This window comes from Mustela putorius, unplaced genomic scaffold (genome assembly GCF_011764305.1).
Source record: "Mustela putorius furo isolate JIRA1106 unplaced genomic scaffold, ASM1176430v1.1 tig00000905_pilon_pilon_pilon, whole genome shotgun sequence".
Lineage (NCBI taxonomy): Eukaryota > Metazoa > Chordata > Mammalia > Carnivora > Mustelidae > Mustela > Mustela putorius.
In genome coordinates, this window is record NW_025421511.1 from 1078535 (window position 1) to 1099490 (window position 20956).

The following is a 20956-nucleotide window of genomic DNA, read 5'->3' on the forward strand; positions in this document are numbered from 1 at the left end:
GGCTTGAGTAATAGTAGGGGATTGTCGGGGGGGCATGTATAAGATTAAAACTAAGAGGAAACCCTTTTTTCCCGGCACATTGTTATTTCCTTCTTCAAAGGTTTATCGTAGAAGCGGTTACGCAAATTTGTGGAGGGACTTGGAGTTTATTAAGGTTGGGATGACAGCAGAGATGAAGGCGGGTAACACGGGGAGGGAACGGTACCAGCAGGAAGTCTGCGTGGCACCTTCAGCCTTGTGAGCACTTAGCATTTCTCTCCTTTAGAAGGTGACCAGTTAGTGTGTGTGCGATTCAGCCCACTGCCAATTCCTCTGAAGGAACGGCAAGCATTGTGTAGCCAGTGGAGGCCATGGTCTCTCGTTGGTAACTCTCTCCTCACCATAAACTAACCCAGAGAAGCACTAGTTACTGCAACACTCCCACACCTGTCTTTATTAGTTACTTTGAGAAGAATCTCAAGTAGGTAAAAAGGAACCCTAATAACTGATTGATAACCTTCGTGTCTAGGATATGAAATGTCAGTGAAGATCTTTGAGTCCAAAGATCTTTGAGTCCAACCAGGAAACTTAAGGTGTTCTTTGATCTCAGAAATAAAACAACTAAAAGGAATTCCCACTCTTTATTTAACAGTATAGTGCTTCCATGACCAAGGTTCTGTGACCTTTTAATCATGATCATCATTAAAATACTAAGACTGGCATTACATAGAAGAGGCCCAAATAGAGCTGGTCAGTGCTTCTTTAAAGCACACATTCAGTCATCAGAAAGGCAAACGGAGGAGGTTCTTTATATAAAAACCACAAGGCACACAGGTGATGATATAAAAAGGCATCGCTTCTATGTCCATTCCTTCTCTCAGTGTTTGCTTATGTCAGTGTCCAGAGACAGCTTTGCGAGCTATTTGCAGCAGCCCGTGGTGTTGACTGGTGGCTCCCTCACTGCGGCAACAGGTAGTTGTCAAAGGCACAGACCTTGTGCTGAGTGACTGAATCTAGAGAAAGAGAAAAGCGGGTTAGCATTTACAACGGCCAACCATACAGCGGAATAGAAACCTTTTTATTTACACAAGGTCCTATTTTAAAATCTTACATGGCTTAGAGCTGCCCTGACTGTACGTCCACATAGCACATGTGGCTACTTAAAGTAAAATAAATGATTCAGTTCCCGTCACACGAGCACATTTTAAGGGCTCAGTAGGCACATATTCCTATAGATACTGGACATACAGGGTGTTGGCATCATGGCAAGATGCTACGTCAGGGTGGGAAGTTTGCCAGTCTGTGGCATGGAAGACCAGAATTCAAATATCTGCTCGCTACAGAAAATACTCTCTGGTGGCAAAGTCTGTGTAACTATGTAAGTTGTCCATACGGCACAACACATTCTAGGCCGTGTAGCTAGCCTATCTACCTAGCTGAGTACTTCAGGCAGAGTACAGAGTTAGTAAGCAGTTTCTACTACTCAGGTCTTTCTTTTTCCGTTGAAGAAGCTGGACTAGTGAGCTCTAAAGTCCTGTCAGTCTGAAGGCCTGTCATTTCATCAAAGTCACAAGAAGTCCCCTGGTCCAGGATGAGCTACAGATGCAGGAGAACGTTCCACTCCCAGCCCTGCTTGTAGGAGGATGAGAGAGGAACGCAGTGGGTTGGCAACACTGATGGAATTGCAAATTAAGTCACAGTTAACTTAATAATTACTATTATGGGATGTCCACAGGGATGGACAAATTATATTGAAGGATCTTAAGATGTCACAACGACAAGCGATAGCAGAGAGAAAGTAAAAAAATAGGTTTGTTCTGTGAATACAGGAAGATAGTGGAAGACAAAATGGCGCATCTTCGGTGTAGGTCCCGAGAGTGTCCCAGAATTTAGTCGTGGCCTGCCCAGGACAAATGCACCTCCCCACAAAAGGTCTGAGCCAGTGAGCTGCATTTCAGACGGGAGGCGCACTAACACTTGTTTTATATATTATATACATGATACATTAAGATTAATATGCTGACATGGCTTTTACAACCATTAGTAGCACTAAGCACAACCATTTACTTCTCTGCACAATGCAGTGAAGTGACAGTATCATGATTTCCGTTTTAGTGTTAGTCCTTCATTCGTGGTATGCGTTGGACATACTTTCTCTCTGTCATTCACCTTTTGACTTTTCTTATGCAAAGAAGTTTTTAGGGATGCATTCAGATTATGTAAATCACTTACTGCGTCTGGACTTTGAACCACAGGTAGAAAGCTTTTCCCTTTACCTTGTTTTAAAGCAATTCACTCCTATTTTCTTCCAGGTGGTAAAACTCTGTGGATTCAATTTTTACACCTAAGGTTTCTGACGGGATGTCATTTTTGAAAGCCAGAAAAGATTGCAAAAAAGATGGCAATCTTGTCTAATTAATCAAAAATAAAATATAACACAAGGCCAAATATTTCTTTTAAAAAAAATGGTGACATACTTGTAAAAAAATTAACACACTTATTCTGATGTTTACATGAAAGAAAAATATGTAGCAAGACAATTTTGAAGAAAAGGAATAGTGAGAATATGATACACTAGATACCAAAACACACTATAAAATTACAGTAGTAAAATAGTATGTAATTCGCACAGAACCAGATAAATGGGTCAATGGGAGAGTCTGGAAACATGGCCTTACATATTTGGGAAATTAACAGACGAGTCAAAGGGCATTCAAAATCAGTGCCGAATGGGCGAGTTACAAACAGATGGTACAATCCCCTCACATCACACAATAAATAAATTACAGATGAATAAGCTATAAACAAGAAAAGAAATGTAAGTATTCATTGAGATAGGAGACTAGTTCTAAAGCTCAGAGGCTAGAGATAACCTTCCTAAGTGAAACCCAAATTCACATGCCTTGGGAAAATGGAATTTGAATCCACAGAGATTAATAATTAAATACTAAAACCTCTGTAACACAGAATACACAATAAACAGAATTAAAGATGGGGCAGCTGAGAGAATTTTACACTGAGAACCCAAGATTAGGGACCGTATTTTAGAAGGATTCTGTAGAACAGTGTGAAAAAGAAACCAGCCTAATTTCCAAATAGACCAGGGACAAGGACAGGCCGTCCATGAGACCTAGAAACCCTCTCTAAGACAGGCCTACACATCTGTAACTTAGTAGTTGGGGAACAACAAATTAAGTAACGTGATCTATTCGTCCAATTCGTCAGATCACCAAATAATGAAAATATGGGTCCTGTCCGATACTGGTGAGGACGTGGGAAACAGGACATCCATATGCTGTAAAATACTCGCACCACCGAGCGTTGTGTCAAGACTGAGAGAACACAGTAGCCGGGGCACCGCGACGCCAGAGACCAATCTGCTTCACAGAAATTCTCACGCCTGGGATTGCCCTCGAATAATCAAAGCTCAAAAGGAAGGATCTCTTAAAATTGAGTTCCAATTGTTCCAGCTAGATCCTACAAACTCCATAATAGCAGAAACCGTGGAAATCACTTCAAACGTCCAGCCATGAGCGCATGGCATCATCACACTCCCGCCAAGGGCTCAGAACGAGGTGGCTGTTTCTGTGTTAAAATGGAAGCTCTCCTAGACAGGGTCCAACAAAAACTCCAGGAGTATGGGAGCCTCCGTCTCAGAAAACCCTCGAACAATACATTGGTTTATATACATTTATTTCTATATAACTATGTTTTTGAAAAATTAAAACCACTCTTCCATCTTTATGGTAGTTGAAGGGGGGGTTGTTAAGGTTTGGGGACTTGATGTATTTCTCTGTTTGAGTTCTTGGACCTGAAATCAAATGTCACTCCATACATCCATGCGGGCAGCGTCCATTCATTCATTCATTCGCTGGTGGATGAGAGAGGTTGACTGGAGAAGAGGCAGGTTTTTAACTTAGATAAAATAAAAGAGAATCCTAAATGTGACTTCACAACTTAGTCTGTGGCCGACCCCCTCTTGCTGAGGTGGGTGCTATGCTGGCACCCCGTAAGGAATTATCCCACGGGCTCGGGAGAAACCGTACTGAGGTGCGTGTAGTGCTGGGCCTGTGCGTGTGCTGAGCAAACCCGGGCGTCGGAAGAGCTCCTGACCGCGGCCTGGTGGCTGAAAGCCAGGACGTCCGTGTCCGGGGAGCCCCTCATGTCTCCAGGCAGGTCCCCAAACATGTACACACACATGTGAAAAACGACTTCTGTCCAAGTTCATTTGTCATCTGAGGACAGCCACATTCCCAAAATTCCAACGTCACATCATACGCATCCTCCGCAAACACCCCATAAAATGGGACCAGCAGGACGGATGTCCGAGGAACGCCGGTCCTGCCCAGTGGAAAGAGAGACAAACAGTACACGAGTAGCTCCCGTGAAATTTAAACTGGGGAAAAAAAAAAAGTTTGTCTTATTTTAACAAGGTTAGTTAGCAGGTCTTGGCGCACCTTTACACACGAGTCACTTTACTGGCTGCACTTCGGTGTGGTCTGAGGATTGGGATGGTGAAGGAAGGTGCTATTTTGTGGACAGTGCGGCGGGCCGGTCAGTTTATTGAACTGACGCTCCCGTTGCCGGCAGCTAATGGCACTGTGTGTGGAGAGAGCTAGAACTCTCAGGACCCCACTGGGAGCTTTATCTTCGCTTATCACAAGCAGCGGACGACAACTCTAGGGCTGAAACAGGAGCAGCCACGCGGCCAGACACTCGGCTGTGGGATCGGCTCTTCCGCTCTGTCGGAGTCACCCGGCCTCTGGGAACACTAGGACAGGGGCTTGACACTGAAGGCATCCTTAGCAGGGGGCCCAGCCGGTCACAAATGATCCTAAAGTCCTTTCTCTGAACGAGCCTGTGACTGCCCTTCCCAGAATTGTCATCTGCGGATCTCATGTCCCTCTGGAACCACACGGAACCAGACTTCCCGCCTCTTCCGCGTGGCAGGCCTGCAGGCTCTGCGCTCCATGCTGAGGGAGCCCCTGTTCCTTCAGGGCTTCGGCGGATCCTGATCTCTGGGACAATCCGCCTTCTCTCCCGATGCTCACATTCAACTCTGGGAGTTGTCCTCGACTCCTCTGGCCTGGTAACCACGTGCTGTCTATCAGCAAGGCCAGCTGGCTCTAGGATTTCTACTAGAAGTCTGGCAGCTTCACACCTCCCCCCACTGTCACCCCCTGGTCGTGACCACCCACCATCATTTATCACCGGGACCAGGGCAAGGGTCTAAAACTGCTCTCTCTGCTTCTGCTTAAAGATATATATTCTCCCACTTAAAATCCTTTGGTGGCTTCCATTTCTAGTCAGAACAAAACTAAAGGTGTCACCATGGCTCAAAAGGGCCTTGAGCGGTCCAGCCTCTGGCCACTTCTCCAGCTTCATTTCTCATCACTTCTTCACAGTCCAGGGCCCCTGCTGCCTCTCTACATTGGTCCTAGCTGTTCCCTTAGCCTAAAAGGCCAGTTGCTTCGACCGACAGGAGCCCACGCTTGCGTCCCTCATTGGGGTCTCAGCTAGAATACAGCTCTTCCGCGAGGAGCCGACCTCTCCGTCTCTGTAACGACCCACGCCCTGTTCTCTTTGTAGCACTGATCACCGACAGGATTTCAAAAACACATTGTAATGTGTTAATGAAGACAGACAATATTTGTCTTCATTAGAATCTAAGTCCCACAGGGACAAGCTCCGTGTCTGCCTTGTCAATTCCTATTCCAGTAATGCCCACATGATGCTGGGGGCTCAAGACGGAACCCGAATGAATGAGTGAATGACCTGACGTCATGTGTATTTGAAGGAAACTGCTCAGTCTAAGATCATGGGCAGTTTTTCCATCTGCTCTGATACTAGGCTGGACACATTCATCTACTGAAAACTTTTCCAAGAGCATGCCAAGAATGGGGCTGGTGTCACAGACAGGATCGTCTGCTAGCTTATGCCTAGTATACTAGCGGTCACCTCTCACCCAAGAAATGTGAGAGAAACGATATTATTGGTGGATAACCTTGAATTCACTAGTTTTTCTATTATGTTTTACAGTCATTTACTACTGGATATAGCAATGCTCCTGGTTTTACCAAGTGAATCTAATAGACTAATCTTGCTGAATCAGTTTTAACTGTTTCTTAGTTGTCCTAGATTTTTCTGTGTTAAGCAGCTGTTTCATACGCAAATATGAGGATTTGTCTCTTTCTTTATAATTCTTACATTTCCTTTGTGTGTCTCCTCTTATCCCTTGGGTTAGGAACTCTCGATCTCTGTTGAAAGAGTAAGAGTAGTCATATGTATTTTGTACTTGCTTAAACCTCAAACTAAGGTTTTCATTAGTAAATAAAAGATATACTGTAGGTTTTCTATAGCTACGTTACCACATTAAGTTCTCTTTTATTCCTAGTTAATGAAGAGTCTTTATCACGACCAGACACTGGAATTTTCTTTTTGACATCTGAGAAAATTAGTGGACCAGAAAAAAAAAAAAAAGATTTAATGACATCTATCTTTACATTCTTGGGCTAAACTCTACTTGATCGCATGTTTCTTAACTCATTGCTAAATTTAATGTGCAAAATATTTTATCTTGGAATTCTATGTCCATATAAATTTAAGTAGTATTAGTTCAAGATCATGCTAGCCTTATAAAATGAGATGAAGAGCTTCCCCCTTCACTTTTCTCTGCAGCAGTTCGTAGTGTTTGGTCTTACCTGTCCTAGACAGTTTTAACAGGATCTTGAAAATATTTTCTATAGTAATACAAACATGACACACAATTTACCATTTTGTCCATTTTTCAGTTAAGAATAGTCGTGATGCTATGTGACCATTACCACGATTCATTTCCAGAACCGTCTCATAATCCCAAATACAATCTCCACGGTCATTAAATAACCACTCAGCAGTGTAATTCCCACCTCCTCCTAGTCCCTGGCAACCTGTATAAGCTCCGTCTCTATGGACGGGTCTGTTCTGGGTAATTCATGTAAATGGAATCATAATATTCGCCCTTTTGTGGCTGGCTAATTTCACTTAACATGTTTTTCGTGTTTATTCACTTTGTAGCATGTATCAGAATATCTTTCCTTTTTACGGTTGAACGATTCACCACTGTATGTATAGACCACATTTTGTTCCGCCGATGGACGTTTGAGTCGCTTCCACATTCTGGCTATTGTAAACAGTGCTGTTATGAACACACGTATGCAAATATTTGTTCAGTTCTTTGAGATATATAACTGCAAGTAAAATCACTGGGTCACAAGGTAGTTCTGTTTAATTTTTTGAGGAACAACTGTAACTGTCTCCTACCCTGGCTTCTCTAATATCCTCAACAGTGCTTTTCTGTTTTTATGGTAGCCATCCTTATGGGTCTCAAGTGGTACCTGATGGTGATTTTAATCTGCATTTTCCTAATGATTTGATGATGAGCATATTTTCACATGCTTATTGACCATTTGTATATCTCCTCTGGAGAAATGTCTAGTCAAGTCTTGGACCTGTTTTTTAATCAGGTCTTGTGTTGTTGTTGTTGAGCTGTATTAATTCTATTTTTTAGATATCGACCCTTACTTTAGCAAACATTCTCTCTCATTCCATCATAGGCTGGCTTTTCACTCGGTTGATTGTGTCCCATGATGGATGAAAGGTTGTCTTTTTGTTTTTCTTGTTGGGATTTGTTACCTATTTTTGTGTTTGTTTCCTACTTTGCAGCTTTTAAAAGTAGTTTCTACCTTTTTTCCTGCACATATTATTCGAGATGAGTGAGCAAGTCAGTTTCTTTGGTATTTCCCAAGCAGGTTAGAACAAAATAAGGGCTGCATCCCAGGAGAGGAAACCGAGATGGTGGGGCACAAGTAGGAGTCACACAGCTTCCCGACTGCCCTGAACAAGGCTTGGCTTGATTGGCCTTTGTCCTGATTGCTAAACCTTTGGTTGCTGCGCAGCGCTCCCACAGACTTGGTTTAGACGGTCAGCTCTGGCTGGGGGCTTTCTGGGGTTTCTGTGGGGAAGAAGGAAGCCTGGATCTTTTCAGTCTACCATTTTGCGGATGTCACTCCGGGCAGGTGTCTTTTTTTGACGGAGGGTAAGAGGCATACATTTATCATTCAGTTTTTTAAATGGTTGAAATTGTTCAGGTTTTCTATGTCTTGAGTTTATTCTGATAATTTTTTTCTAGAAGTTGTCCATCTTATTTTCAAAACGGCTGGTATGAATTTATTCAGCGTGCTGTCCTGATTTCTAAATATCCTTACTGTCTCTGTGGTGGCCGCCCCAGTTCAGTTCATAGAATGTTCACGGGAACCTTTTCTCTTCCTCTTGATGCTGCTAGGATTTTTGACTACCGATGGTTTTTTCCCCCCAAAGAGCTCTTTCATCTCTCAAAAACCTTTTTTTGCCTTGATTTTGTTAATATTTGATACATTTTTATTATTCACTTCCTCCAACATTCTTCTGTATTTATTGCTATGTATTCGTTCATCCTCAAGTACCAAAACTTAAGAAAAATAAGATCTTCATCCACGTATTTTTTCTCCTCCTGCAAACTGGGAACCGCTTCTTGTCACTTCACGCAGAGGCTGGATCCTTCAGCTTCGGTGTCCGCATGCACCACCTGAGTGCCTCTGTTATGGCTGCGCAGAGATGCCACTTACTGGGAGTGGCATTAAAATCTTACTTTTTACAAAGGAAGAGTCTGAATGGAGATGCAGGTGCCTAGGAACGCTGGATCTGTAATTCACCAAGTGGCTCTGGCAGAGAAATTCAGATCCCTTCATTTGATAAAGGCACAGGTCTCTCCTGTGACCTCAGAACTTGTTTCCCGCAGCGTTCCTCCACTGCGGTGGGTGTTCATAAAGCAGCCCACCCTGGGAGGCTTGAACAATAGGAATTACGATCTCATAGCCTGGGGAGGCCAGGAGCCCAAGAACAAGGTGCCAGCAGATCTGGTTTGTCCTGAGGCCTCTCTCCATGGCTTGCAGACGCTGTCTTCTCTGTTCTCACATGGCCTTCCCTCTGTGTACACACTGCTGGTGTCTCTTGTGTTCTCACAAGGATACCAGTCCAAGATCAGGGATCCCCCACGATGATACTGTTTAATCACCTCTTGAGGGACCAGGACCTCCAAACACAGTCACATGCCAAGGTCCTGGGGTCAGGACATCAGCATTCAGATCTGGGGGCACAATTCAGTCCATAACAAAAGGCACATCGCTTTCAGTTCTGTGGCGCCCAGTACTAACTGCCTAACGTGCAACACTGAAAAACTCCCCATACTTCACAGACACACAAAAACCCCTTGTAAAGAGTGTTACTACACTAGGTCTGGAAGCAAAGAGCCTAAGCTGCTGGCCATGTCCCATGCAGGGGCTGAGCTCTGGGATTTCTTTATGGCCATTAACCCCCAGCCCCCAAGGCAGGGCTGGAGTTCCCACTCGAGCACGCACCTCTGCACAGGGGAGCACCCACAAACCTGTGCCCAAGACAGTCCTGTGAGCCTGTCAAAACCCGAATGCCCAGCGTGGCCGCCACGGGGCCAGTGGGACTCCCCAAACTCAGGACGGCATTTCTGGTGGTGGATATATAATGTCGCCGTGGTCACACTATTTTCCGTTCTGAGTTGAATACGCAGCTGACTGTCATCTTCTACTTTATTTTTTGTTTTTAAGTGAGGCTTGAAAACTGCCCTGGCTTGTAAGGTGTAGGGGAGGGTCTTTTATTTTCCACTTCCCTTGTCAAGATGCTGCTTCACTCCTGTATCACCCATGAGGCTCACATCTGGTGACTAGAGGTCAGTTGGCATAAATATAACAGAGAAGCTCAGTGAGACAGGTTAGGAAAGTTCAAAGGTCACCATCTACGAACACTAGTTGACCAGTGAATACAATTAAGGGGAAATCTACTTTCGGAGCACACGCTTCCCCTTACCTCTCCAAGTTAATGCTTCCTATTTCAGCAGCTGGCAGTTAATTTTTGAAAAAAGGGTGTGTGTATGTATATATATATATTTTTAAGTCATATTTATATTTTTAAAACTTAAACACATGAGATGCCAAAATCACAGAATTCCACCTGTTTTATTCCCATTCATGTCTATCCTGGTAGATGTCCTCCATTTGAGAGCAACTCAAAATGTAAATAATTCATCATGTCGTCTGTGATTGCGTCTTAAGAATCTGCCGCCACTTTCTGACTAGTTGCTGAGCTCCTGGGGGAGGATGGTGTCCGGCAGTATCCTGAGGAGGGGGCAGGCTGGGGGCAGACCTGCCCCAGGTTCTTCCCTTTCTCCTCCTCAGCACAAGGACTCACTGCCTGTGGCTTGTTGCTTCTCTGCAGTAAACATGTGGACGGAAAGGATGTCAAGGAACCCGACATCATCTGTTTAATCACGCACCCCAAGGGCAGAGGCCCCCTGAGCGGTCTTGCTTTCAGAAAATGCCACACTGGAGAGCTTTTTCCTAGGCCCCGTTGTGTGGTCAGCCTTCCAGGGAAACAATGACCTAGGCCAGCCTGCAAAAGCCTAGCCACATGCTATCAGAGATCTTTTTCCTGAAAACATTGACATGGGGAGACCGTCAAATCAAATGCCTTTTATAAGTTATAAGGAAATCATGCAGAGGCTAATTTTTTTCCCCTTTTGGCAACGCTGTGGAGCACATTACATTATGTTCCCACAATAGCATAAAATGTATGTCTTATCACTTGAACATAGCCCAGACAATAAAAGGGCGCCCAAGACTGGAAATATGTCTTCTGTGAAAGGCCAAACTAGCCGTCAGTGATAACACCAATGTGGGGGGTGGGGAGAGTGAAGACAGGGCTAGACGGGGCTACAGCGCAAAAATCTGCAAACTGGTGACAAAGGCTCTGGGGTCTCGGGGCTCCCGACTTCTCTCCAGCCCCTCCCTGAAGACGCCAGTCGAGTCACTGGGGACTCTCTTCTCTTACTGTCTTGGTATGTTCGATGGGAATTCTGTTCTAGGGGTGTGAAATTACTGGAACTTGCTTCCATTCCAATGTCAGGTAAAGGTGACATTTTGTTTCCTGGTGCCGGGAATTTGGTTTTTGTTTTCCTGTTTATTTTCATACATATTCAAGTGCCCACAAGTATTTTCTCTCTCAAAAATCCCCATTTCTCCTTCTGGTGCAATGATTCATCGAGAATCTTGGCCTAAGTATACTGCTGTTTCAGGGAAAATGGGCTCTGGGGAATGAGTTGGGAACATAATCGTGACCGTTCCAATGGCCTCGTTATAAGGCAACCCAGCATGAAGGAGTCTCTCCACGGAGCGGATGAGTAAGACAGGGCTTAAATTTCACATGGTGAGCCCTGTTTGGAGAGTTCATAAATTCACACCATTCTATGCCAGCAGTACAAGGCAGCAGCCAGGAGGGTCAGCTGTCCGAATGCTCCTTGTCACCCCTGACCAGTGTCCCCCAAAGAAAAAGCTGGAGGTTAGAAGAAAGTCGTATGCTGGAAGAATCATTTAAGAGTTCTGTGGTTTTTTTTTTTTTTTTTTAAACATAAATGTTGGGTCAGATGGTGAAGGTTTAAGCTTATCTGAAGGAATGAAGTGCGAGGATGATGGAGATCTTAGGGAAAGAGGGTTTTTTTTTTAGTGGTGATCATCTTTCTTTCTGCCAAAAAACAAAAACAAAACAAAAAAAACTTCTCAGAGGTTTCTAATGGCTAAAAAAAAAAAATCTGCTTGTCCATCCCCTGTGACTTCATTGTATCTGCATAAACAAAGATCCCATAAAACATAGGAATACATATAAAGGTACTAAAAAAAACCCTTGGAACCTTTTATTTTGGAAAGCAAATGACAAATCTGAAACTGGATACAACAAGCTACTTTTTAAGACTTTTAAATACTTGATTCAAACTACTCTTAAGTCTCAGGGTGACTTAACTCTTACACGCTGATCTAGTTGGAACAAATTTAGAGTATCGCTTTTCATAATTTGTCACAAAATAACTTTCTTTTAAATCGGTGCTTAAACATGGTTTTAATTTTAACTTATAAGGGATTTGATTCCAAATTTTAATTGCACAACATTTTGGGAATAAAATATTGTCTAGACATGCTCCCTGTAGAGGCTCAAGGGAAGGAGAAGTCTTCAGAAGAGAAAATGTTGCTGTGTCAGTGGATACGGTCACCCAGGATCGTGGCCTGTGCCCACTGTGGCTGTGAGGTACCACCGCGGGAAGTCAGTGGGGCGGGGGAGATTACCCTGTGTAACAGAGGAGTACATGGGGTGCGGCGAGAAGAGGTGGTTTGCCTCTGCCCCCACTCGCAGAGCAAGCCAGTGGCACAGCCCTGATGGGAAAGTGCACACAATGCTCAGGACCCTGTGTTTTGTGGGTCTATGCATAGATGCAGAGACATATAAATGAAATCTCCATTATTGGCACAAAGCTGGAGCTATTGTATTGTCCCTCGATTCAAAAAGAGAAGAGTATAAACTCATAAACATGTGAAAAATGCATGTTGTAATACCTAAGTCACCAGAGGCGCCCTGGTGCGGACAGAGGCAGCAGCCAGAGAGTCGGGGGACTCACCTAAGGGGTGAGGATTTCACCATGCCGAGAGCCAAGGATTCCAGAACACACAATACCCGGAAGTTGCCAAGGGCACACGCAGATGGTGTAATCAATGACAAATCAGAAACAGGACATGAATTATGGGAGAGGAAAGAAACCCGGGCCTGCAGCCCCAGCTCTGAAACCCAGAGAATTCCACAGGGCGTTGTGAAAGTTAAGCCCTGGGGTCAAGCAGGTAGAGATTTGCCTCCTAAAAACCCCCTCGCAGGACAGCGGAGCAGCAAAACAACGGGAGGAACTGGGCCGGTGGCTGAACTGTGCATGATCTGCGCACAAAAGCCTCGGACAGCAGGAAGGGGCGACAGAGTTCCCCAACCTGGAAATAATAATCGTGCAGGCCTCGACGCTGGCCCCGTGCATGGTACACAGTTTGCAGATGCTGTGAAGATTAGTTGTTGATATGCACTGTTGATATCAATCGTGTGCACAGTTCCGTTAGCCAAATGAGACATTTTTATAAAGCAAAATTCTGGTTTCCAGTTGGTGTCATTTTGATACATGTGCTTTTCTTAAAAAAAAAAAAAAAAAAAAAAGAACCTGTTTCAGAACATAGGATGTTTTGAAGGTTATATTCTTGGCATTTAGAAAAGAGTAAACAGCCTCTTGGCTTTTGGACTGTAGCTAAAATCATAGATTTTTTTTTTTAATTTGTTTCCAGGCAGAAGATAAATTACTTTGCACCAGAGAGTAAAAGATTACTCTTGATGGCCATACTTTTAAAATCTATCAAAGGGTGACCATCAGTCATTTAAAAGATATTCGTCAAATGTCTGTTTGGTACACGCAAGCAGCTTGGACACAGGATCTACTTATCTGTTACAATATTGTCGGGAAGGGGTGAGAGAAGCCAGAAGTTTGGGACTTAGAGACACGGGGAGGCAAACAGGAGGCCGGCTTTGAACAGGGAAGCGGGAGGGAGCGAACGCGCTTCAGGAACCTCCGGGAACCAGGGAGAGATCCGGCCAGGGCGCGACACGAAAGGATCTCAGCAAGCGGGGACCAAGAAAAGGTTTCAGAAGAACCCGATTCGGATTCCAGCCTCCAGGCTGCAAGAGAGTGAGTCCTTGTTTAAGGCCCCGATCTGCGGGACTCGGAAGGACAGCCCTGGCACACTATCACCGTCATGAACCACGGGCCAACAACGTTCATCCCGACGCGGGTCCCCGAGTGCGCCCGCCACGTCCAGCACGATCACCGCACGCCGGCCGCCTGCACCCCTCCCCGCCGGCGGTCCTCGCTGCCTGCGGATCCCACATCGCAGTCTCGCTTAGCCTACTCCTCCCGGAGACCCCCACGGCTCGCCCGGGCCTGGGGTCACAGACAAGCGCACCTGTCACCACACGGTCCGCCTCCTGGAAAGCAGAGCCCAGCTGGTGCCAGCGCCTGCCCTGGGGAACCGAGGGAAGCGTCGGGCATGCCCCATGCCACCGTCAATGCTAGTTTGTACATGACGTTCAGGTACGATTGTTTTTTTTTTTTTTTTTTTTTTAAATATGTAGCTTCTCTCGCACGGAAGAGCACCTTTCTGAGCACACAGACAAATGAGTGCCAGGAGCCGTGCACGGGAGAAAGGGGCGGGAGACCAGGGGGCGGGTCCCGGCGGCCGGGCGCGGGCCCTCTGCCCTGAAAACAGAGTGAGCCAGGCACCCGGGAGCGAGAGCGTCCGAGCGGAGGCTGGGCAGGCCCTGAGGTCTGCGGTAGCTGTGGCTAGGCTGGCTCTTCGCACTAGCTAGGGAGGTGAAGTAGGTAGCGTCTAACAGGGTCTCCTCTGTCCTTGCAAACTGTACCTTGGCTGACAGTCAAAAGGAGGAGGGTCTGGGTTGGCTTGTGACTGAGAGTGATTACAGGATTCTGTTACAGCAGATGTGTGGATGCAAAGTGTCCATTCTACAGCCCCAAGGCTACATCGCCAGGGGTGTGGGCATCACGCTTCCCCCAGAAAAACCTGCTTGTGTGGCCAGGACCCCAGAACGGTGGCTCTAAGGGGAACGCCAGCAGCTATACAACAAGCAGAGGGCACCTTCCCCATCCATCCTTGGGTGCAGGGTCCTACCTAGGATCCAGGTTTCTGACAGATACGTGGCGGTCGCCTTCCTCTTTCCTTGAGAGGGTCCGATGAAGATGCCGGCCTGGTGTAGGATTCGCGTGATCCGACCCCCACACAGGAGGACCAGTTCCCGCAGCTTGGCTCTGGGGGGATCGCTGGCCGGGGTGATGAACATCACAGGCTGATCGGCAAACAGGGTTCCCTGGTACCGACCCGCAGAGAGAACGCGCTCCAGGCGGCACAGCTGTGGGGCAGAGACAGAGGATCAGCAAGGCATGGCACTGCATTACGTACGGTAGGTCACTGGGAAGTCCATTTCCTTTACGGGAAGAAGACTAGACTGAGGGAAGGCTGAATTCTGAATTGAGGATTCCAGGGAGATCATAACATTTAATGATGCAGACCACGAGCAGATAAAATTGACCTTTGGCAAAACTACAAACAAATTTATAGTCTCCCCTCCCCCCAAAAGGTTAGGCTTTTGAGTTATTACAAATTCTGAACCAAAACAGTGAAAAGGAATGAACCGTTCAGCTGAGTGAGGCGAACAGCTCCGGCATCCTTAAATCCTAGTCAAGCTGCGTGAGTGTGGAAGGAACATGGGGGTGTCGGGAAGGCAGTCGGCGCGCCCGGACCAGGGAGGGGCTTCAGGGCTCCTGGCAGTATGGATGGTCCCAAGAGGGTCCCAGGCCCCAAGAGCTGCCTGCCTCCAGCCCCTTGGCAGAGAGGGCCAAAGGGAGAATGCAGTGACATCAAGCCGAGGTCCTAGAGCTCTTCCCGACTCCTGAGGTGGCAGGGGTGGGGGGGGGGGAGTGTGCAGAGGTTGCTTCCAGTGAGTCATTGTGGAAACGGTGATGAGGAGTATCAGAGATGGTGGGAAACATTTCAGAAACGGGGATGGTAAACTGTTCTCCTTTTTGTTCTGATAAAGTTGTGGTTGGAGGACTGACCCAAGGGGCGGTGGGAAGGCCTGCTTATTCTAAACAAACATTTCACTAACGACAGATTAGCAAGGACTTCTTTTCAAGTGTGAATACCCTCGGGGAGATGTCGGGGGTGAACCGTCATCCACAGTTTGAGTATTTTAATCCGCTTATTTCCCTGAGGATGGAACTGAACATTTGAGAGAAGTGGGCTCGGAGAAACTAAGGATTTTGACGGGAGATACGTGGGAAGAGAGAGCAAGGGGTGCCCCTCAGGGGAGTGTAACCTGCTCGGGGGCAGTGCGGCAGGCGGGGGAGGCCTCCGCCCCTCTGCTTCTCTGATCAAGTTGAATGAGTTCTTCTTCCACGAGGCTTTCATACTCAGAAAACAAGCTCATGATGAAAAAACGTGAGCCAACATTAACAGAACCAACAATACGCTTAAACATGGCCATGAAATTCTCGTCACTCATCCCCAGTTTTGAATTATGCGACGTAAGACATCACATTTATGCACCTTCCTCTGGCCGGGTCAGTGAAATGAAATTGTGAAACTGACCATGAAAGCAACAGTCCTACTCGTGGGTTAACTTTGTTTAATGCTTCCAGTAATTCCTAATATTCCTCTGAGGTAGGGGGTAGAAAGGGTCTCATTTAATTTCGCAGATGAAGACGTGGAGGTGGAAGCCTGCCAAGATATCTGCTGTGGCTAAAATGGTGAGTTGGGCTGCATGAAAAAACCACGATCCCTCAACTTGGTGAGTCACTGTAACTAGAGATCAAGAAAGAATCTTTCTAACGTTGATATTATCCTGCATTTAAAAAACGAGTTATAAAAGTAGTTGATTATTGAAACGAATAAAGTAAAATGGATTTTCCTACATTCAATACTTCTGTATGTTATTCAGATCCATTCTTCTCTTTTCTTCCTCAGTGGCGGGGCACAGTCTCTTTTGGGGGGGCGCGGTACTAACCTCTGCAGATCCATGTGTTCAAGATAGGGGCCCCTTCCCAGCCCAAGGTAAGACTCAGGATTGCTCCAAGCAAATCATGGTGATCTCATTTCCCTTGCAAAGGACTGGGTCAAGCATGGGCTAGACTTGATCATGGCCAGTAGGATCTGGGAATAAGTCCACTGAGGACAGTCTTTCCTCACTAACATAAACTAATGCATAAGCAACATTACCTCCTATTGGCTGGACTCCGTCATGTTGACCAGAGGGCAGCTGGAGTTCCTGAAGCCGCGTGAGGCCATAAACCATGCTGAGAATGGCCAAGTGGGAAGGCCTAGATCACCTTTCTAAGTCACTGGATTGACCAAGCCAAGAATTTTCCTCCTCCTCCTCCTTTTTTTGTTCTTTCTATGTCTCGTGGGGGTGCGGGGGATTTCTTTCATTTCTTTAAGCTACTTATTTGTTGAGATTTGAGCTTCCAGAAGCCTGAAGCAGCCCGAGGCTGCCGTCTTCAGACCCTGCGCCCTACCAGAGGTAACCCCCGGTGAGGGATGGCTGTGTTTTTCTAAACTCCGTACAATGTTCACACACAAAAACATTCAGGATATGGTTTTTCTTCAAAACAAACACAAAAATAGGATCAAGGCTATATCTTGGTATGTGCATAAGCAATAAATCAAACCCGTATTTAACCCAAGAGGGAAGGACATACGAAAGCCTTTCAAACGGTTAGAATGTGACCTGAGGAGCCGACGCTCTGAGTCTCCATTCCCTCCCACGTTTACTGAGTGCTTACTGTCTACCGGGCACGTGCAAGATGCTGGGGAAGCAGAGAGGATTAAGACACGGTCCCTGACCTCGGTGTAAAGCACGTAATATGAAAGTCAACAAATGAAAATACTTCCTTTTATTTATTTATTCAGCTTGAAATTAAAGGAGACACAGAATCACAAAGGTCTTATTCTTTACTCAAAACAACTGAGACTACGTGCATGCTGACTTTCTAATCCTAAGTAAAACAATTTCTGGGAAAGCTTAATCAAGATTTAGGTTACCTAAAATTAAAAATTAATTTAGGAATTTGTCCTAGGAATACACTCTTCAATGTATATGAGGACATGCACGGACTGGAGTTCATTGCCATAGAAACGATAATTGGCAAGTTCTAATCATATTACGACTAGGGTAGGACCCACGATTCTCATACTGAGCCTCAGCTATGTGCATTCTCTAAGGGAAGGTCTCCAGAACGAGATCCTTCCCCAGGACTGCCCGAGGATACACGGCCCCTGTTACTCAGCCTCGGGCCCCCGGCCCTTTCACCTCACCGGTCCACAGGGCTCTGTCAACACGAGTTCCCGCACAGCCTCACCCTAGAAACCACGTTCTGTCTCTGAAGGCACAGGTCATACACAGGCTTTGCTGCTGGCAGTGCCTCTGCCTTCAGAACCCTGACCGTGGCTGGTCAGCTTCACTCTCTAGCCCAGACCACGGCCGTGCCCCCACTGGTGCATGGGGTGGATGCCAGAGGACGCCCTCTGACCACGCCACCATGCCCCAAAAGCCTCATAGCTGATTATCATCATGGCCTTCTGATTCCATTTCAAACTTGCCAACACACGTTCACTCCAATGTCATCAGCTGTGGGAATGGGTCTGGGTGGCAGTGGGCACCAATAGAAGTGCGGAGGGCACAGACTGCCCTCACCTGCACGGTGATCCTGGCGAGCTGCCCCTGTCCTTACAGACAGCCTCAGAGATAACCAGGTTTATCAATATTGACCTAAAAATCTCTTGCTAAATGTGGTTAAAAGATTTTTTTTTTTTAAAATCATAACTCCTCTAGTTCATCTTATTTAAGTCAGCTGCTTGTTTCCAAGGGGAACTAACATGGGGATAGATCGGGAACATGGAGAGGAACCTACAAATGAGCAGAACAGCTGCCTTGCCCCGGGCGTGGGGCCTCCCCTCACCAGACGGGATTCAGCTCACGCCCACAGCCAGGACTCGCTGGCACTGCCGGCGGACCGCTACAGTCCGCAGGCTCCACGCAGGCTAATCTAGAACCCCGCAGTCCGGAAAGGTGACCACAGTCTAAACAGTACAGTTGTCCAAGGAAGCACTGAATGTTACCTACAGAGCCCAGGGTGTTAGCTGAAAACTGATGGACGAAAAGGGGATTAAGTGAAGGTAACAGACTCCTCTAGACTTAATTATCGTCCACCACGAACAGGGCATGTCAGGGGTCTGGGTGAATTTGGGGGTAGAGTTCAAAAGAGTTCCCACCTTTCTCTATGGTGATGTAAAAAGAGTGCATAAATATACGTGGGGGGGGGGTGTAAGACAAGGAGAGGGCTGACAGATGGCAGGAATCTGTCCGCCAGGAGATCTGCATTTGAACCCTTGGCTATAGAGGATAAGGACGACTATGGAAAAGTCTCAGTAAAACGAAGATTTTAGCTGTGCTTCAGAAAATGTTGCTTTTGCATTTGTCTTCCTCAAACAAGCAATACTGATTTAATAGCTCAGAACCTTCCAATCTATTCAAAGGGCAGACCGTACCGCCGACACAGCTAAGCAGAGCAGAATCCCCACCCCCCGCCGTCCCTGCGTCCAGCTTCGATGACCCCCAGGTATTTAGCCCTGACCAAGATGTCGAGCCCATGGCGGGGAGGGTACGGGCGGCTCATTTACTCCAGACGTGGGGGTCAGATTTCATTTCATGAATTTGCCTTCCCCTCCAGGTAGAGCTCACCCGGAAGATTCTGAACCACTGCGCGTTTCCATGGGTACCGACAAGCCACCTACAGCAGAGGAGGTACAAGTCCACCCTCAGGAGATTCTCCAGCAAACTGCTCGACCTCAGAAGCGCCAGAATCAGGGAGGTGAGCTGCTGCTGCCAGTTTGCCTGGTGACGCACCAGTACCTTGTAGTGTTGGCTTTGAATAGAGGGTTTCAGACCCCAAAGTCCTAGCGCTTTCCCTAACTCCATGTCGTCTCTGTTCCTCACGGGTACAAGATGGACGAAATGCCTACTCCACACTGTGGCCAACAAAAGAAACAAGGCCAGGCCTCTTGAGATGTGATGTCTTCATTTCTTTCCATGCCCCATGCTCAGTGTGGTTATACGCATCTGTATGTGTTAACACTCACAGAACTGGACATTAAATGAGTCAAAATACAAAAATCAAAAACGTTTTTAGCCTTACATTTATCTATACTCCCATTTTTTTTTTTTTTTTTTTTGAAGAAAAAGTTAAGAGTTTCTTCTTCTGTGAAGCCATTTCTGAAGAAGAGCCTCTAAAATCTTACCAACCCACAGCCAGGTCTGCTGACGTGGGACTCTACATGGACCACCGACTAACAGCTCACACGGGAGCTGACCTAGCGGAGCAGAGCGGAGGCTCCCAATCCCAGCAGTAAAAGTGTGCCTTCGTAGCTGTTGCCAGCAGCCGGAAGGGCCTGGGAGATCACAGTGACCATGACTCACATCGGACAGACAGAACACTGAGGCCTGGAAGACAACATCCTCATCTGACATCCAAGATCCTGGCAAAGCTTTCCTGCGCTTCCTAAGATGCAAAATCCTCTTACCACTGGCCGTCACCACTCAGCTTGGGATGGACCAGAAGAACCCACACCACCTTCTGTCCCCTCACTAACACGTTGATTCATTCATCTGAGTCTCAGGCTAAGTTCTAAAGCCTTGAAAATCTAAGGACACAACGTTTGCTTCCTCAGAACTTTCTAGAAAGTCCAGTTTAATAACGGTAACACCTATGTTAAGTCATGGGGTGAGAACCTGGGAAGAATTCAGAGGTAGCTTTTGGCTTGGAAAGTGAGTAGAAAGATGTTTGCTCTGAGGAAAGCGCACGGAGGGGGCACTTCAGGTCATTGGGGTCCGAAAGATCATGGTTCAGGGTGACTGCGGGTAACAGGTAAGGGGCGAGGGGCCAGGCAGGTGATCACAATAACAAAAACTAACCATTCCAAGCATTTACGTGCCACACAACGATGAGGCTGACTGAATAAGCGGGGGCCAGCCGAACCCGGACTAGACGGTCTGCTGCCGAGTTAATGGGGAGCCACGGAGCCCACCATCTGGGGGACGGAGGCGGCAACAGGCAGGCCCAAGGGAAAGATGCGCAGGGACTTCAACAAGAACGGAGGCAGGACGGGGCGTGGGGAGCGGGAAGGAAGCGACCTGACCAGACTCAATGGGCTGAATGTATCAGAGGTAAAATGAACTGGTCGTCATTGTTACGAGAGAATAAACAAGGTCTGTGGTCCTGGAAAATTCAATAAATACCCATAAAACTACTGTGTTTAATTTTTATGGGATTTAGGCAAATGTAGGAATTGTTACAACAACAAGGGCTTCAAATGAGGACACAGGGACTCCTGAAACCGCATGACCCCCGTCAGTTCTCGATGAAAGCCTGTTCTTGCTGCTCTCCGCA

At 46.6% G+C, this 20956-nt stretch overlaps 1 protein-coding gene across 2 annotated transcripts in view; it reads right to left on the reverse strand.

Annotated features, from left to right (window-relative positions):
• Positions 1-605: 605 nt before the first annotated feature.
• Positions 606-20956, reverse strand: part of MCPH1 (microcephalin 1) — a 240879-nt gene continuing 220528 nt past the window's right edge. For both annotated transcript variants that reach the window (XM_045086169.1, XM_004766753.3), the window contains exons 13-14: positions 14628-14865; positions 606-992 (exon numbers count right to left, since the gene is read on the reverse strand). In XM_045086169.1, coding sequence (XP_044942104.1) covers positions 937-992; positions 14628-14865 — 294 coding nt within the window. In that variant the 3' untranslated portion in view covers positions 606-936. The remainder of the gene's footprint in view (positions 993-14627; positions 14866-20956) is intronic.